Source organism: Gopherus evgoodei, unplaced genomic scaffold (assembly GCF_007399415.2).
Source record: "Gopherus evgoodei ecotype Sinaloan lineage unplaced genomic scaffold, rGopEvg1_v1.p scaffold_63_arrow_ctg1, whole genome shotgun sequence".
NCBI lineage: Eukaryota > Metazoa > Chordata > Testudines > Testudinidae > Gopherus > Gopherus evgoodei.
The window spans coordinates 231,007-251,173 of NW_022060084.1; the positions used below are offsets into that span (position 1 = coordinate 231,007).

General features: G+C 40.7%; 1 protein-coding gene across 1 annotated transcript; it reads left to right on the forward strand.

Annotated features, from left to right (window-relative positions):
- The first annotated feature begins 1,132 nt into the window (after positions 1-1,132).
- LOC115643584 lies at positions 1,133-19,613 on the forward strand. The gene is made up of 7 exons (XM_030547600.1): positions 1,133-1,144; positions 2,295-2,461; positions 6,940-7,041; positions 11,508-12,600; positions 15,831-15,965; positions 16,093-16,273; positions 19,384-19,613. Exons 1-7 carry the CDS (start codon positions 1,133-1,135, stop codon positions 19,611-19,613), a joined length of 1,920 nt encoding a protein of 639 aa, XP_030403460.1.
- Positions 19,614-20,167: the final 554 nt, after the last annotated feature.

A 20,167-nucleotide genomic window follows, 5' to 3' on the forward strand; every position in this document is an offset into this window, starting at 1 on the left:
GGCTGGGGTTTCCCCTGTGGTTTGGGGGGCAGCTTTTGTGGTAACAGCTATAAACGTATTAATGCCTTGCACTTCACTGTATGCATCTTTTTACTGTAATGGCGACACTGACTAATCAAGAAGACAACTCTGCAATTTAGATACCACAGCAGATTTGGTATAATTAAAATGAAGTTAGTTTTTCTTCCTCCCCACAAAATTAGTGGGAATATGCCAATAAGAAACAAATACAAATTTTATTCAGACACGTTTTAACATAGTTGAGAGGTAAAATCTATCTGGTGGGTATGTTTCAGACTGTAAAAAAATATACAGTCCATTGTTCACATAGTTAAGAAAAACAATTCGGTTACCAAAAGTTTATTGATAAAAGTTCAATGTCAACTTGCTTATAAAAATGAAAAAAAATATTTTAAACATACACCGTACAATTGACCATCCGAGCCCTACTGACTATCAATGATAGTAAAGCATTTAAGGAAGTTGTGTCAGAAAGCAAAGGTTAACTCCAGGGATGTATGCTGCTTAAAAAAATTTTTTTCTTGTTTTCAGGAACCTACATGCCTGGCCTAGTTCTTAAAGCTAATTACAAAATCCTCTTTCCTACTGGTCCAGGTGTCCTGACAGTTGTTTCTTCTAATAGCACTGTGAAAAGAAAAGAAATATTTGGTGATGTATCTGCATACAGCTCATTTCTAGTTCTTTGCAAGCAAGAAGAGAAGGCGGCACTGCTCTAAGGTGGTAATTCCCAGTCATAGCATTTGCTTACATTCAAGAATCTCTACAGGGATTGAAAATGTTTTTTCTGTTCACTTGCCCACAGGAAGTGCAGAGAAAAGTGTATTTGGTCCTGAAGCCATTTGTATTGGTAGAAAAGAATTTCTAGGCATGGCAGGTTATGAAATACCTTGAAGCATGGGTTTGACTTAACTTTAAATAAAAGGACAAAAATAGATGTTAACTTTACAAAACTTAGAAAGGTGCACCAAAAAAAAGGAAGCTTTTTCCTGGCATTTTCCCCGTTTTCTTCCACTGACCTACGTTTCTGGGGTGCTACAGCAGCCTAACAGGGCAAAGAACATATAAGAATTAGGGGGAAAACAGAAGCCGGCTATTCACACTTCACTGTACAATGGCCAATGAAGTAAAGAAAGACCTTTCTTTCTCCTGCTTCTAGTATTGTCTTCACTCTCCTGGCCATTGTAGCTCCCCAGAAACTTTTGAAATAATCTTCCAAAATACAAGAATTGTCAATTCCAGAGCTGTCTCTCCAGCCCTCCCGCACCACGTGTCTGCAGCAACAGCTCTTCCCGCCCTCTCCACTGAAAGGGAGAAAAAGCTCAAAACATACCACACCTCTTCCCAGCAGTGCACAGAAAGGAATGCTGGGAAATGTAGTTCTTTCCTTGCTCCAGGGCTGGCTCTATAGGAACTACAGCTCCCAGGGCCCCCTGGTGGTTCTCAGCTCCCAGGCTGCATCTGCCCTTGCACATGGGACCCCGAGCACCTGATTGCTTTGCTGGTGCCTGGAGCCAGCCCTGAACCTGCCTGAAATGTGCTGCTTGCTTTTTAAAGTGTAAGTTTAGCACAATGTATTTTCATTGAAAGCTGTTTTGGTCAAGGAATATTATCTGTAGTTAGAGAATTGAACTGCTGGTTTCTGCTGACCATTTCCTTTAGATTTTACCAACAGGAGCTCTCATCCTTTCTCACCTAGTTCTTGGGCATAGACTGGAAAAGAAAAGCAGGTTTTCTGCCTCCTTTTTTTTTTATTCTGAATCCATTTCTCAGCTTTCAGTGAAGTAGCCATTGAACAAACTAGTTGAATAAGCTGAAATAAAGAAAATATTCTCTCTGCCGCTTTGTAAGAGGCGTCTGTTATCACAATCTAGTTAACACTTCAACAAATGTACTTCCAGTGCTCAGCACAGTGAATTCCACCACTTCGGTGGCTTAACTTTCTTTAGAATTTCAGCATAAACATGTACTGCTTGAATATGTATTAGTTTATTTTAATAGATTATACTATATTTAAGCTTTAACATAAGTTGTCACAATTTAAAATTTAATTTTAAATAGGTTTATTTTTTAAAAGAAAAACTGATGTAAATAACACATCCTGATTTTTATTTTTCAATCAAATGTATGCATTGGCAGATGCAAAGTTTTCAGAAGGAAATAATGTTGCCTCTTTTAAAAACCCAACTTCCTTTTTTCAAAAGAGGTGCCCTTTGTTGTTCACTTACATCAACTCCTCACATGGTAAAACTGGTCACTCTCTCTTTCCAATTCAGGTAGACGGCAAGAAACAAAAAATGGACACGTGGATATTCTACCCCTTGTTAGGAGAGATCACAGATCCATCCCCACCTCTGGAATCATCCTGGTTATCTAGTAATTGGTCTGTGTGTGGAGATGATACCAACACACCAACTTCTTTCCAGGACTGCACAAAAGAAAGGTATTAAATAAGTGTAATCTTAGGCTGTTTTCTGGAAGGCTGAAAATTGTATTGGGCAGGAGTGTGAGGGTTTGGTTCCTAAGTATTATAAGGAAGAAGTTATGGGATAACTACAGAAACTCATGGGCAAGAAATTACCAGTATTTAATAGTATTTCTCAAATAACTCTGGAAATCATGGTTATACTTTTTTAATGTGTGACCTAAAATATCTTTATTAGGGAACGTACTGGGAAAGTCAAGTATCAGACAAATCTTGATCTTTTGTATAATGACAAATATTTACCTTTTGAAAAAGCCTCCTTGTTACATCACATCGTTATGATCCTTTGTGGTGACAGAGGGAGCTGTCTTCTGTAACAGCAGGGGCACGGTGAATGCCAGTTTCTTCCTGTTGTTACTGCACAACACAAATGGATGAAGGTTAGGGGACTTATGCGTGTGGATCTTCATCACCACCTGTATCGTAAGCGTGCATATGCCAGCTTTCTGGGGTTTATAGTCTAGTCCAGTGGTTCTTAACCATGGGTGCGCAGAGGTCTTCCAGGGGGTACATTAACTCATGTAGGTATTTGCCTAGTTTTACAACAGGCTACATAATGATTTTGTAAGCAAGTAGTTTTTAGGTGAGGTGAAACTTGGGGTACACAAGACCGATCAGACTCCTGAAAGGGATACAGTAATCAGGAAAGGTTGAAAACCACTGGTCTAGCAGCTTAAAGCACATTACCTAGCAAATAAATAAAAATCACAAACTAAGCTTAATATACCAAATAGATTGGATATGAATTAGCAGATTTTTATCCAGCGAAATGATACAAGGAGGCTGCAGATTAATAGGGGCCAAGCTGCACTTGCTTTACAGCTTGGAATCCCCCTGTCTTTTATTCACAGGCTAGAAATCCTTTAGCCTAGGTCCAGAACTTCCCCCAGGTCAGTCTTTGTTCTCAGATGTTTCCAAGAGTCTTCCTGTGTGGGGAGTGAGGAACTCCAGATGATGTCACTCAGGGGGTTAAAGGGAGAGATTAAGGAAGATAAAAGCATTGCTGAGAAGTTAAATTATTTTTTTGAATCAGTCTTCACTGGTGAGAATATTGTGAAGAATCACAGAAGTGTAGGACTGAAAGGGACCTCATTAGGTCATCTAATCCAGTCCCCTGCACTAAAGGTAGGACTACATGACTGACCAGTTCTGACAGGTGTTTGTCTAACCTGTTCTTAAAAACCTTGAATGAAGGAAAGTCCACAATGTCCCTAGGCAACTTGTTCCAATGCTTAATCACCCTGACAGGAAGTTTTTCCTAATGTCCAACCTAAACCTCCCTTGCTGCAATTTAAGCCCATTGCTTCTTGACTTCTCCTCAGCGGTTTACAAGAACAATTTTTCACCTCCCTTCTTGTAACAATCTTTTTTTGAAAACTATTATCATGTTCCCCCTCAGTTTTCTCTTCTCCAAACTAAACCAATTTTTTAAATCTTCCCTCATACGCATATTTGCTAGAGCTTTGCTGTGCTCTGGACTTTCTCCAATTTGTCCATATCTTTCCTGAAATGTGGTGCCCAGAACTGGACACTGTACTCCAGCTGAGGCCATTATTGGCAGGCAGTAGAGTAGAAGAATTTCTTCTTGTGTCTCACTTACAACACATGGAGAACAGTTGATTACCTCCCTCTTTATAACAGCCCTCAGTGTATTTGAAGACAGTTATTAGATTTTCCCGTAAGTCTTCTTTTCATGAGAGTAAACACGCCCAGTGTTTTTAACCTTTCCTCGTAAAACAGGTTTTCTAAACTTCTTATCAGTTTTTTTGCTTTCCTCTGGACTCTGCAATTTGTCCACATCTTTTTAAAGTGTTGTGCCACAAACCGAACACAGTACTCCACCTGAGTCCTCACCACTTTTGAGTAGAGGGGGACAATTACTTAGTATGTCTTCTAGACTCCCCCAGAATATTAGCCTTTTTAGCAACTGCCTCATGTTGTCTCCTATTCAATTTGTGGTCCTTTGTAACCCCCTGATCCTTTTCAGCTGTACTACTGCATAGCCAGTGATTCACCATTTTGTAGGTGTTATTGCTCTATTTATTCTCAAGTAGAGTTTGCACTTGTCTTTACTGAATTCCATCTTACTGATTCGAGACCAATTCTTCAGTGTTGTTTTGAATTCTAATCCTGCCCTCCAAAGTGTTAGCAATCCTTCCCATCTTGGTGGGATCTTCAGATTTTATAAGCATACTTTTCACTCTACTATCCAAGTAATTAATGAAACTATTGAGTAGCGGCAGCTTCAGGACAGACCTCTGCAGGCAGTAGATACATCCCTTAGTTGACCACAGAACCATTGATAACTACTCTTTGAGTATGGTCTTTCAGCCAGTTTTTTACCCACTTTATAGTAATTTAATCATTTCCCTAGTTTGCTGATGAGAATGTCCTCTGGGACAGTGTCAGAAGCCTTAATAACATCAATGTCTGTCACCTACAGCTTCCCTCTAACTTCTTGGCCAATAACCTTGTCAAAAATGGAAATCAAGTTAATATGGCATGATTCATTCTTGACAACTCCATTTATAACCCTGTTATCCTCTAGCTGCCTACAGCGAGATTGTTTAATAATTTGTTCCATATGTTTCCAGGTATCAGAACTAGCTCGACTGGTATCTAAGTTAGCCACTGTTTCACAGGAGTGGAGGGCAGCAAATTTGTACATCTATTTTAAAAAGTGTCTGTGGGTGACTGGAATTACTATTCACAAAGCTTTGCATCTGTGCCTGGCAAATTTATTGAAATGACTATTTAAAAGAGAAAACAAAATGTTTGAAGGATCATGGTATGATGAAGCTTTACCAGCATGGTTTCTAGAGAGGAAAATGTCTCATTATTGTCTTAAAATTCTTTTCAGAGGGGTAGCCGTGTTAGTCTGTATCAGGAAAAACACTGAGGAGTCCTTGTTGCGCCTTAGAGACTAACAAATGTGTTTGGCATAAACTTTTGTGGGCTAAAACCCACTTTGTCAGATGCATGGAGAGAAAGATATAGTAAGCCGTATATATATCACAGCACATGAAAAGATGGGAGTTGCCTTACCAAGGTGGGGGGTCAGTGCTAATGAGACCAATTCAGTTAAGGTGGAAGTGGCCTTTTCTGAACAGTTGACCAGAAGGGGTGACTAACAAGAGAGGGAAAATTGCTTTTGTGGTGCTAACAAGGCCAATGCAATCAAGGTGGACGTTGCCCATTTCCAACAGTTGACAAGAAGGTGTGAGTATCAGCAGATAGAAAATGTATACCTACTTATTGTATTTTTCACTCCATGCATCTAATGAAGTTGGTTTTAGCCCACGAAAGCTTATCCCCAAATAAATGTTAGTCTCCAAGGTGCCATGAGGACTCCACATTGAAATTCTTTGAACGTGTCAATGAAATAGTGAATAAAGGAGAACCGGTTGATGTTTATCCGGACTACCAAAAAGGCCATTGTCCAGGTCTGTCAATAAAGAGACTAAGTAGTCATGGACTGAGAGGCGAAGTATTCTTATAGATCAAAATCTGAATAGGAGCTAGGAAGCAAAGGGTTATGTCTATACTGCAAGTATTACAGTTGCATCTGCTCAGCTGTGGTGTAGATTCTTGCTACAGTGATGGAAAGGGTTTTTTTGAAATTCACTCCCTTGAGAGGTGCTACCTAGGTTGACAGAAGAATTCTTCTTTTGACCTAGTTGGTGTCTATATTAGGGCTTTGATCGGCTTGATTATGTTTTTTAGGAGTGTGACTTTTTCAAACCTCTAAGCAGCATAGTTAGGTTGACCTAAGTTTTAGGTGTAGGCCAGGTTTAGGAGTAAGTGGCCAATTTTCGTCTTGTCAAAATATAAACCGTACGATGCCTCCAAGGTTTCATACTAGACTCCTTTTTGTTTAATGTGTTAATGATCTGTAAAGGGGGGCGAGCAGTGAGGTAGCAAAATTTTCAGCTGGCACAATTCCTTAGGTTAGTCAGGACTAGAGGAAACTAAATAAGCTGGGTGAGCAGGCAACATGATGACAAAGAAATGCAAATGAGAGGTACAATGTCCAATCCTTAGATGTATTACAATGTCCTAAGTTAACTGTATCAAATCAAGAAAAGAATGTGGGCATCCAACTCCCCAGTAAGCATTCTAGAACCCAAAACCAATGCTTCGTGCATGAGGGCTGAGATCTGCACAAGGGGCCACAATCCTGGTGCTTTAAAACGTGCCAATTATTCAAATATGTGTTTACTGTCAAGGTATGCTAGAAGATAATACTTAGCTTCTCATCTGCAAAGAACATTATTCCATTAATCTTGTGGGTGAGGACGCTTCCTTTTCTCCCCCTCCTCTATTTATAATATGTTACAGCTAAAGAAATCTGAAGGTAAACTTTTGTGTGTTTCCTCTTTATTGGTTGTTTTTTCTCCTGAAGATATGAGCCTATCTCTCTGGGTTTTATTTTTCAGAGCACAGATAAGTCTGTTTCACTCTGGCAGTGGCCCAGAGATGTTTAGGCTAGTGTCGAGCACCCCAGATGAGGCACACAAGCCAGACCCAGTTACAGATTGGTAAGTTTTTACTGAAAACTTGCATGGTGTTGTTTCTTCCAATTTAAAGTTTTATATCTTTTACTTACCAGTAGACATTTGACAAGACAACTTAGGTGTTGTCTGATGTAGTACTGAGTTTTAAGATATCATCATTTAAATAAGCTATTATCAAGTTAAATTGGAAAGATCTGTTACTAGTACTTCCTTGGAATAAATGAAAGTAGAAAGGCAGTCTTCTGTTCATCCTTCTATCAGCAGATGGCAACTGGAAAAGAAATGAATGTCTTTCGTTACTTTCATTTTATTAAGAGGATTAATGGAGGTATGACTGTGGATATATCTGAAGGTAGAGTTAGCTCATAATTCAGAACATTCTGAAATGTATTTGCAAAAAGAATAGGAGTAGCTGTTGCACCTTAGAGACTAACAAATTTGAGCATAAGCTTTCGTGGGCTAAAACCCACTTCATCGGACGCATGCAGTGGAAAATACTGTAGGAAGATATATATACACACACAGAGAACATGAAACAGTGGCTGTTACCGTACACACTGTAGTGAGAGTGATCAGTTAAGGTGAGCTATTACCAGCAGGAGAGAAACTCACACTTTTTGTAGTGGTAATCAAAATTGTCCATTTCCAGCAGTTGCCAAGAAGGTGTGAGGAACTGCTGGAAATGGGCATTTTGATTACCACTACAAAAAGGGTTTTTTTTTCCTTTCCTGCTGATAATAGCTCACCTTAACTGATCACTTTCGTTAGAGTGTGCATGGTAACACCCATTGTTTCATGTCCTCTAGGGGTGTGTGTGTGTATATATATATATATATATATACATATAATCTTCCTACTGTATTTTCCACTGCATGCATCCAATGAAGTGGGCTGTAGCCCACAAAAGCTTATGCTCAAATAAATGTGTTAATCTCTTAAGGTGCCACGAGTCCTCCTGTTCTTTTTGTGGATGCAGACAAACACGCTGCTACTCTGAAACCTAAAATATATTTGTATTTCTAGATACTATAAAAATCTTAGGATTTTGAACTGATTGATCATTGCAGCTAAATCATTTTGAGTAATTGGCCTCCAGCTGAAGAATTTGACTGTCGCATAGATAGCCTTTTTCATTCAACTAAGCCAAATGTGGAAGGGCTTATAGAGGGAGTTTTAACTATATATACACAAGGCTATTAAAAAAACCCATTATAATAACTTCCACATTTGTTTTAGTTGAGTGGAAAAGGCACTGTGCCAACTGCTATGGCAAAATTCTTCAGCTGAAGGCCAGTTACTCAAAATGATTTAGCTGCAATGATCAATCAGTATAAAATCCCGAAGATTTTTATAATGTCTAGACATACAAATACATTTCAAAAAGAACAGGAGTACTTGTGGCACCTTAGAGACTAACAAATTTATTTCAGCATAAGCTTTCGTGAGCTACATCCGATGCATCCAAAGAAGTGAGCTGTAGCTCACGAAAGCTTATGCTGAAATAAATGTGTTAGTCTCTAAGGTACCACAAGTAGTCCTGTTGTTTTTGTGGATACAGACTAACACGGCTGCTACTCTGAAAATACATTTCAGAATGTTTTGAATTGTTTATCTATTTCCAAGATTTATGAGCTATAATATCGAAGAGAACAAAAAATATCTCCTGAAGAGTAGCCAGATGCCTGTCAAGGTTCCTTCCCCAGTCTGAACTTTAGGGTACAGATGTAGGGGACCTGGATGAGAAGCTCTAAGCTCAATTACCAGCTTAGATCTGGTCTGGCTGCCACCACTCACAAGTACTACTTTCCTTCCCCGGGTAGCCTTGAGAGATTTCACCAATTTCCTGGTGAACACAGATCCAAACCCCTTGGATCTTAAAAAAAGGAGAAATTAACCATCCCCCCTCCTTTCTTCCACCAACTCCTGGTGAATCCAGATCCAACTCCCTTGGATCTTAAAACAAGGAAAAAATCAATCAGGTATATATAAAAAAAGGCTTTTAATTAAAGAAAAGAAAGGTAAAAGAAAACCCTCTGGGAGAGATTAGGATACCAGCTACTCCCACGGACAACAGATTCCAAACACAGAGGATGTTCCCCTGGGCAAAACCTTAGTTACACAAAAAAAAAATATCCAAATACCCAATCTGATTGTTCCTCTAATTTCACAAGACAAGTTACAAAGAAATAAACATAAACCTATTTATTTCCTTCACTGATACTCACTACTTAATAAGAGGCTGAATTCTGGAGCTTTCCCACTCCAGTCAAAGTGAAACTGACCCAGACAAAGGGAACCTCCCTCCTCCTTTTTGAACCACCCTGTTCCTCCATTGGTTCTTCTGGTCAGGTGTCAGCTAGGCTAGGTGAACGTTTTAACCCTTTACAGGTAAAAGAGGCATTAACCTTTAACTATCTGTTTATGACAGTGCCAAAATGGTTTTTCTCTCTCCCTATAGCTTCTCAAAGTTCATTGATCCTGCTTCAAGGCAGGAAGACTTCCTGGAGATGCAGTTTCCATCCTTCCACTTGCTGTCCTTATGGCTTTATTTATCTTGCATGTAAATGTGCCTTCCTTATGCCTGCCGGACAACCAGGCTGGTCAGACATAAAATACACAGTCCTTTGTCTAGGGCTGACTGGGTTATGGCCTGCTCATCAAACTCATTTTAAGAATGTAATTCTAGCACAGATGAACTCTTTGTACACAAGTCTGCATCCATTACGCAAGAATATTACTGATCAGTGAGGTTTTAGATTTCTGATAATATATTACATGCCATCTTTTGGGTAATTATCATGAGAAGAGCGTATTAAATGTACTGAGTGTGTCAAGAATTGCTGATGCAAAGTAGTGAACCATCAGTGGGTCTCTATCTCAGAGTTTATGCAGAAAATTTGAAAGGTTTTTCTGTGATACCAAATAGCTTGAGTTAAATGTCTGCTTTTAAGGTATACACTTCCTATTTTTACCATGCCTGATCATTTCTAAAAAACATATGCTGGGAGGGGAAATTCTGCCCCTCATCTTCTTCGTGCTAGATACCTCTCCCTGTGGTGAGTGAAGTGGATGCTTCAAGGGTGGGGTAACATACATTGTTGCAGCTTTTCTCCGTTACCCAACTTCCTTCTGGTACCCAAAGGAGCTTCTCACAGAGATGTGATAGCATAGTGCTATATTACGCTTCCTCAGCTCTCTCCTGCACTGGGGGTCCTAGGGAACAAATTTGACTAGAGCTGATGGCATACCTCCACTGGAACTGTGTGGCAGTTGGCTTGGGGAAGAACTAGAGGCCCGGAACCAATGCAGACGTATAGAGCATGTGGATCTCTCAGAATTGGTAGGATTTGTTGGCAGGTCCTGCAGCCTCCTGACTGGGCTGCATTCTTTCTTGCACTCAAACATTTGGTAAGGAAATTGCTCAAGGAGGATCTGAGTTCCTCCTCCTCCCTGCAAAAAATAGAATGGTGGAGACTATATAGCTAACAGTGACTTTACTGACTTCTCTTAGATAGTTAGTATTTGGGGGAAAAAATCAAGAGAGTGATTTGCTAGTGCATTATTTCTCTTGAATTTTTATCTTCCCTATCTTAAAACATAATTAGTTGTCATAGAAGGTTGCTAAGAGGAGAAGCAGCAAAGAATCCTGTGGCACCTTATAGACTAACAGACGTTTTGGAGCATGAGCTTTCGTGGGTGAATACCCACTTCCTCAGATGCACTTCCCTCTGAGGAAGTGGGTATTCACCCACGAAAGCTCATGCTCCAAAATGTCTGTTAGTCTATAAGGTGCCACAGGATTCTTTGCTGCTTTTACAGATCCAGACTAACACGGCTACCCTCTGCTAAGAGGAGAGACCATCAGACGTTTTCAAGCACTGCAGCAGTCAAATCTGTATCTGGTAGCTTACAAATGTTGTTAAATTTCAAGCAGGATGATGTATATATTTAAAACAATGACTGGAAAACCTTATAGCAAGTGATTTAAATAAATGTTTTCTTGCTGGGGGCAAAAACATATTTTTCTTGAACAAGGAAAATGTAATTAAAAAAAGAAATAAGGAATCAACTTTGCGGAGATATTGGGAAGGTTAATTTTGTCTTGGAATTCTATGGACTCTTTCTATGGAAAGTACTCTAGAAGTTCAAATGTCAATACAGAAACTCTTTGAGAATCAATAATGAAGTTTCTGAAGATATGAAGGGCAAATAGTTGAGATTGAAGCACCATAATGTGACACATTAAAAGTAGACTAGGAAAAACAATAAAAAATAGACTTCAGGAAATAATTATCTGCTGTCAACAGTTAAGTACGCTAATAGTTTTTTATAATTAATTCCTGTGACAAAGCTGCTTGAAATCATATCTTTAGCAAAGGTCTTAGTAGTAGCTTTGCATTTCGAAAAAAGAACACTTAACTCTGAACAAAGTTATAATGTAACATGAATGTGTTTGGTCATTCCTAAAAGTGCAATTCTATTTGTTACAGGAATTATCTGTTGAGATTGTTTCCCCCTATGTTGGCATCTGACATTGGAAACAATGGTGACTTGTCAGGTCTGTCTTCTGAGCACTGTTTACAAAGTAAAGATTTTCCAAACCCGATTGGCACACAGGGACTGTTGCCAAGGACACTTGCAAAAGTTAGCTGCTGTGGAGACTTACACAGAGAGTTTGATGACCATCTTACAGAGTCTTTGCTTTCTCCTTCTGACCCTTATATTCAGCCATCTGCTGGGATCTTGAACATTTATCCTGAAAATCCTGCTTTTGAAAATAATGCCATCTTTCAGCAAGAAGGATTAGCGTTTCAGAATGTACAGTTTAATCAGCATGTGTGCAATTATCAGAAGATGAACTTAAATGGAGACCATGAAAAGAACTGCTCTGATTTTAGTTATTTTTCTTCTCAGTTTCGAATTAAAGATGGCACTGGTATTCAGAAAGAGTATTGGGAAACTGACCAAGCAAGAGGCAAACCTATGAAAAATGACGAACAAGCGCAAGCAAAGTACTCCAATGATTTATCTGGTCCACCTACTAATGGCACATGGGGCGAAGTGTTCCAGGACAATCATCTGGTTTCTAAAAGATATGAAAATTTTACAGCTTCTCATAAATCACAGCCATCTAGTCACCCACCGCTATATTTTTTCAATCAACCATTTACTAAAGAAAATCGTTTTCCTGGAGGAACAAATAGAAACCCACAGGAAGCTCACATGCAAAATGGCCAGAATAGCTTCAATTTGGGGAAAACCTGTAATAACATTGAATATAAGAGCCATATGAATCCTAAAGAATGCTCTCGTAAATCTTGTGAATATCATTTACTTCTGACAACTACTCTACAAAATAGAAATTTTCATTTGTCTTACCGTGGCCATACTACTTTCTCATTAATGTCTGATTTTAAGCAAAATGACCTATTTTGTGAGGAATCAAGTGCACCATACTTTGCCTTTCCAACTCCTTTTAAGTATAGGCCTCGAAGAAATTGCCTTTGGCCTGCTAATGAGTTTGTTATTCAACTGAATAAGTGTTATCTACAGAGCAGAACTCTGAAGGAGGAGAGGAAAAAGGTAATAAACTATCCCATGATAGACTTGTATGTAGGAGGTGATTATAAAGGAACTGCTAGGTAGAGTAGAAATTCCTGCAATTTACTGGTGAAAAGGAGCCAATCTTGCTGCCTTTTTGCAATATGGTGACTTTCATTGTACTCTAAATATTTTGAGCCCCATCTACAACAATCTATTTTGAGTCTGCACAGTTGTAAGAAGATAGCAGACAGAGTGAATGTCGTACAATTGTGCATGACACTGAGGTTCACCTTTTGTTTTTCAGCTGCACAGGAGTTAGGACAACTCATTCAGCAGTAATTTTCTTGAACTAAATTACACCTGATGCCAGTGGTTACTTAACCAAGTACCCTCTTTGGCCAAAGTGTCTTATATTATCTGGTGGCATGGATCCTATTCTTTGGTTCATGTTGTTCAGTGCAAGCTCGGTAGCCAATAGTTACCACCATCCGTGGATTGTGGAAGAGACCACTGATGTAAGCCTGGATGGTTGGTAAAGCAGGGCCTTTATTAGTCCAGTTCTTTTTGGATAGTGCTCAGTTTGGCATGAACGGAGGGAGGGCCAAGAGGATGGTTGTTTATATTCAGGGGCGGCTCTAGGCAACAGCAAAGCAAGCAGGTGCTCAGGGCGGCTCATTTGCAGGGGCGGCAGGGATCCAGCCTGGGAGCTGAGAACCAGCAGGGGGCCCTGGGAGCTGTAGTTCCTTGGTTAGCTCCCTGCGTGTAGCACCAGCCCTTGAGCAGGGAAAGAACTACATTTCCCAGCATTCCCTTGGCCACTATCAACAGGAAAGGGAGGGGGAGTGAGGTAGCTGAGACCTCATGCTTCAGCTTGGTGTGAATGGAGAGCTGCAATGGGAAGGGCAGGGAGACCCCGTCCCCATCCACTCCCTCCCAGTTCCCACCCCCTGACTGCTCCCCCCGAAACCCCAAACCATCCAACCCCCCTGCTCCTTGTCCCCTGATTGCCCCCTTCTGGGACCTCTGCCCCTAACTGCCCCGCAGGACCCCACCCCCTATCTGTCCCCTGACTGCCCTGGCTTCTATCTACACCTCCACCCCCTGACAGACTCCTTGGACTCCTATGCCTATCCAACTGCTGCCTGTCCCCTGACTGACCCCCCTGAACCGTGACCCATCTAACCCCCCTCTCCCTGCCCCTGATTGCCCCTCAAACCTCTGCCCATCCACCCCCCCGCTCCCTGTCCCCTGACTGTCCCGACCCCTCTCCACACCCCCGCCCCATCCAACCCCGCCTGCTCACCCTCTGGAACCCCCTACCCCTTCTGCAACCCCCCAAGCCCCTTACCATGCTGCACTCCCCCCACAGAGTGCACAGCCCTGCCCGACCCCAGCGCTGCCGGCTGAGGCTGCAGGCGAGGAGCAGGGGGGGAGCAGAGGAAGATCCAGCTGAGCTGCCCTGTCAGCCGCACTACACTCTGCATTGGGAGGAAAATCCCAGACCTTCTGAGAGTTTAATCGCTATTTAAAACCCCCAAAGCTGGACATGTCCATGAAAATACGGACGTATGATAACCCTAGTCATATCCTCAATGAGTAGGCTTTGGCCCAGATATCCCCTTCAGAAGACATCACCAGACTGGATTAGGGATAGTGGCGTGACCTCACCTTGCAGTCCCCAAAGAAGGAATTGTGGGGACTAAATGGACAGTGCCCTCTCTATCTGAAGCCTAGCAAGGGAGGTATGTGGATCCCACTAGAATTTAAAATGAAAAGTAAGGGAGGGGAGGCTCTGGACCTGGGCAGCTTTAGATACAGTACCAGGCATGTAGGAGGATTTCCACTTCTGAGCCATGGAAGCAAAAATTGACTTTTCCTTTCCAGATATAGCCAATATTCAGAAAGGGAATCTAGCACCTGCCTTCCAGATTTGAACACCTCAAAATTCAGGAGTGCTCAAACTCAGTTTGGGCAGTTGTTACTTCATTTCTCCCAAATCAAATATACTGATCCACTGTAACTTGCTGTAGAAAAAGTGGGATAAAATTGAGCAAGAAATGCTTCCCAGTGGTTATTAGGACTGGAACTGCTATTTTCAACAGCCATTGCCTTTAGTTTTATTTGTTTAAAAGGAAGACAGTGATATTGCATTGGCAAATTCCCCATAGAAACAAAGAGTGGAACAAAAGAATAGTAAAGGCATCTCAGCTTTTCCTCATTTATGGAGGACAGTCTTATAATATGCATCCAGATATCCTTCAATCACACAAGCTGAAAATTGTTGCACCTTACTGCAGTTCTGTAACTATTTGGGAACCAATCCTGTCTGTGTTCTGTGCACATCCAAAATTCCTGCTGAATGACCCGCCCTGGGAGTGAATTACCAGTGGCCCAGGGCTGGGACAGCAGGAGGGTGCTGGTTGGGGTAGGGTGAGAGAGCCTAGGGTTGGGGTGGCAGGGAGTACGGGGGGAGGCCCAGAGCTGGGGCGGCAGGGTGTTTGTATGTGGGTGGTGAGGGGGAGACCCCAGGGCTGGGGCAGCAGGGGGGTGCAGCGGGGAGCCCAGGGCTGGGGTGGGGGGCAGCCAAACATTTTTTTGCTTGGGGTGTCAGAAAACCTACATCCGGCCCTGTTTATATCTGACTTCAAATATAAGAGAGATGTCCCTCTAAAACACAGTCTGTTGGCTTTGTCCCATCTTTATTTGCCTAAGCCTATTGTCATGGGTGACTTTGATGTCCACGTGGATGACTTTTCAGGGCTGATATCGTCTCAAAGCCAATATGTTAAACCTGGGATTTTCCTTGGGGGTTTCAAACACAACCGCTACAGCAATTGAGGGCATCTCATGTACTTGCTAGTAGTTCCTGGATTTGAGTCTCTGAGAGCCCTTTACGTGGTGTTCTCAGTAGGCAGTTGGGAATTCACATCTCTAATTAGGTGTGACAAAGCTAGAGTTTAATCTTCCAAGGATTATGCAAGATCCCTCTATTTCCTTGGGTCTGTACCCAAGATTGATTGTCGGTTGCAGATGTTGATTCTAGATTTATGCTTTAAAGTAGTACTTGGAATTTTTGGAAGTACCCTTATTTTTACAGCCAGTTGTTAGCAGTTTAAAGTTTAATAATGACTTCTTATTGTTTTAAATGCCCCCAGAGACTTAAACAGCAGACACATCTCATGCATCTACATAGTGAAAAAATAGAAAAGCTTAGGCTATCAGATAAAACTCTGTTCTAAATATTTTAAAGGTATGTGCTTTCTCTTCAGATTGAAGCTGATCTTGCAAGAGACTTTCCAAGAGCACGAAGATCTCGCTCAGATAAGACTCCTGTTTTCCGACTTCCTGCTAACCCTTCAGGAGTGGATCGTTTGATTGGGTACCAGTTATCAGAACAGGCCAGAGTAAGCATACTTACAGCATGGAATGTTCTGCAAGGATGAGTAACATCAGGTTATATGTTTGTGGGTTTATTATTTTGTGGAGGATTTGAAAAATTAACTCTTTTGGTGTTTGCAATATATTCGGTAGGTGCTCACCTTAATAAGAAAAATGGAAAGGCTTCGTGGTACTCCTGTCCATGAGAATATACCCAAAACTTTAGAACGTCATTTGGAAGCTATTCATGTTACACAAGCGAGGCGGAAAGATGAGATTCATAATGCTGCTAATCCACAGAGACAAGGAGCATCTTATTATAATAATGAAAAGGGTAAATACTTTTGTTTGCTTTGTAGTTCTACAATTCAATTTGTAACACATTTTAAATGCTGTCCTGGCAACAGGTAGACTTACTCCATTAAACAGAAACTTTCTCTATACGTGGGCTTTTGACTTTAACAGAGAAAAATCCCTCACTTGTATCAGGTAATTTCTACATAGACTTTAGTGTTTTGTGGTGTTGATTTTTAGACCCCTTCTTGTCACAAGATATTTTCTCAGTTAAAAAAAAGCCCTCTTTATTATATTAAATAATCAGGCTTTGTTAAAGATCCTGGATGAATTCCTACTTGTTTCAGTGCATACTGTTAGTTAACAAGTAGATATGAGAGTTATCACTGTAAAAAGGTAGCGTATGACTGGGAATTGATACCAAACAAAAATATCTGCCAAGTAAGCAATTCAGCATCCTTAAGCAGGTTATACTCATTTTTTAAAAATTGAGCTTATTCTTTATTAATAGTGATTGAGAGTGGACTTTCATCCTTCTTAGCTTACAAAGTAAAAATTCTCTTTGTCTTACACTGCTCGTTAATTGATGTTTTGTCTATCACAAAACCACTACAGTAACTCCTCACTTAACGCTGGAAAGTTATGTTCCTGAAAAATGCAACTTTAAGCGAAATGATGTTAAGCGAATCCAATTTCCCCATAAGAATTAATGTAAATGAGGGGATTAGGTTCCAGGGAATTTTTTTTCGCTAAACAAAACAAAAGAATACACACACACACACACACACACACACACACACACACACACACACACACACACATGCACACAGTGTATACGTTTTAAACAAACAATTTAATACTGCTACACAGTGATGATGACTGTGAAGCTTGGTTGAGGTGCAGGACTCAGAGGGTGGGATATTTCCCAGGGAATGCCTTACTGCTAAATTATGAACTAACAATTGGCTGAGCTCTCAATGATTAACTCTCACGCTCTACGAGGCAGCAGGGAAGGGTGCGGGGAGGGACAGCTGCTGCACAGAGAACTTAGGGGAGCTGGGAGCTGCTAGGGGGGCTGCTGGTCCACTCTGGTTCCACCCACCCACCAGCTAGTGGCAACGGGCTGCTCTTCCTGCAAGCAGTGGACAAAGCAGGTGGCTGCCAAATGATGTTAGAAGGGAGCATTTCCCAATTTTAAACAAGCATGTTCCCTAATTGATCAGCAGTGTAACAATGAAACAATGTTAACCGGGATGACTTTAAGTGAGGAGTTCCTGTACAAATCTGGCATGATTGGCAGCTTCTGCTGAGGAATGGCAAGCAAGAATTTTTGATGACACTGGTGAATCAAAACCAGGTGTTGTTGAGATCACATCTATCCAATTTGGAGGCACCAAAAAAAATTTTTTTTGTTTTTTGTTTTTGCTTTGTTAAAAAAATAAAAAAGGGAGAAGGATAACACTTAATGTAAGATAGAACTCAAGGATCCTAATTTTAAGCATATTGTGGGCTAGTGCTATCCTGCTAGCAATGAAAAGAGCAGGCTTTACTCCCCAAATCTTGGGGTTGAAGAGTTGGAGTTCACCGCCAAGAACAGTAAGTAAATTCCACATAGAAAAGTCCAGAATCCAAAAGTGGACTCCACAGTCACAGTTGAAAAAATAAGACCGTCCTAATCCTGTGGACTTTTTCCTCTTAAAGATGTCAGATAGACTAGATAAGCTGTCATAACCCCTGCCCCTACACACACACATTTGAGCGAGTAGACAGATTCTTGTAGACTTCCACTGCAATTGCCTTATTCCAAACAGGGACGGAAGAATTGACTCTTTAATGACAAATATCTCTGGCAGTTTTATCCATGCTAGCCCCAATCACATTTCCAGCCACAGCCTGTGTGGATAGTGCACTAGTTAAAAGGCAGCTTTGGCTTCATCCGTGGATTATATTTTCAAGCGAGAAGTGGTGATTGTGATCTGTGTAGCCCAGAGGAGAATGGCAGAGAATTTCACGTAGAACAAAGTCTGTCTTCCTCCACACATGTTCTCCAGAAAGACCATACATACTTTAAATCTTGCATCTCCTTCCAACAAGTCCAGATGCAATAGGAAAGACCGTTCATCCCATACAGGCAAACTGAAGATTAGATCTTGCAGGAGACAAGGCAAGAGTTAGTCTTTCAAGGTGTTTTCTCCTTTGTGACTTTTTGATTTGTTGTGATTATCCACAAGGAATAAGTATCTTAGACAGAGCAGTATATCATGGTTGACCATACTTAATGTTGCAGAGAGAGCCAGGATAAAGGAGGAAGGCTGCCCTCCAACCATCTACATCAAGAGAACATCCATCTGTGCCAATAATACAGTGTTAGCTCCATGTTCTTGGCTGAATCCAGATTACATAGAGTCCAATATCTTGGTTTCAGACCAATGAGACTGAAAGTGGTCTATTGCTAGCTTGCTGGGAACCCTAAAGATTTCATAGTGGGTACTTGCCAAGTCCAATGCATCCAGGGTGTAATTCAGTTTGTTCTGTGATTGAAGGCCGAAAGGTGGACATACACACTGAGTGAGGCATTGGCTTTCTCCATCCAGTGAAGCTCCCATTTACATTTTTTAAACTAAGCAGGAAGGGTGGGTATAGGACTTGCAGGTTTGGGATTAAATCTCCTCTAGGGTGTGCAAGAATTTCTGTGTTGTGAATGGGCTGAACTCAATGAATGACAAATAAGCTTATGCTCAAATAAATTTGTTAGGTGCCACAAGTCCTCCTGTTCTTTTTGTGGATACAGACTAACACGGCTGCTACTCTGAAACATGTGATTGTCACACTATCTTGAAGGAAAGGAAATTGTTAGTACAAAGTTCTCTTTTTTCTTTGATTTGTACGTCAGCACCATTTGTTACCAAGAACCCCGTGTTCTGGAATCTGAATTTATCTCATAACTTAGGTGCATTGGGAAGCCTAGAATATAACTAAAGAAATATTGGAAATATGGTTCTATAATACCAGGGTACAGTCTTTCCTGTGGGATTTCATTACGGTAATACATAGTGCTGGCTGAATTCAAGAGATTTTTGTCTAATTGATGGATGTCATGGTTGTATATTACTTTTGTTGTGATGTGGTTGCATATTCTTGTCGTTTTAGATGTTCTTGCTCTGGTAGCTGCCATTAAAGGGTTAGCTGTTTCCATACGCAAGACTCGTACTGCTTTATGGTGTGCCCTGCAGATGACTACCAATAACCTCCTTAAGCACGGCAGTGAAACAGAAGGAGGGTTGAAAGGAAACAGCACACAAGAAAAAAATAGTGCAGATCCTGAAGACCAGGGAAGCAAAAAAGAAAAACATGAGAAACCCATGCAGATTTCTGAATAACTGCAGGGAAGAAAAAAAGAAAGAAAGTGAATTGACTTATGCTATGGAGAACTTTTTTGCTAGGTCATCAGAAAAAATAAGAATAACCAGCGGATCAGTGCTGCAATTTTATTATTGTGATTCTGGTGTTGACAAATATTTATTTTAATAATGTTATTGCAGTTTTAATATTGCTGGTATTACAGAGTCTTCTGTGTAAGAGAGAGATATTATTAATCAGGGGAACTGGGCAATAGATGATCATTTTCTCAACCACTTAGCCAAAGCTACGTATCAGCTGTGACTCAAGCCATGAGCTGAGAAACCAGTGAGTGGCAAGGCTCATTTTGATTTTTTTTCTTCATTTTCAGAAACATTCCATATTTATTTTAATGTTTTGATTAAACATTCATTTAAAATTCTGTTTTAATAAGATACAGTTGTATCTTTTGCCAAATCTTCCTAGTAATCAGATTTAACGATTTACTCAGGAACTATATATATTACATATAAATATATACAGAGTATATAGGGGATTTTTGAGGAGTAGGGATGTTTGCAAGATATATACACAA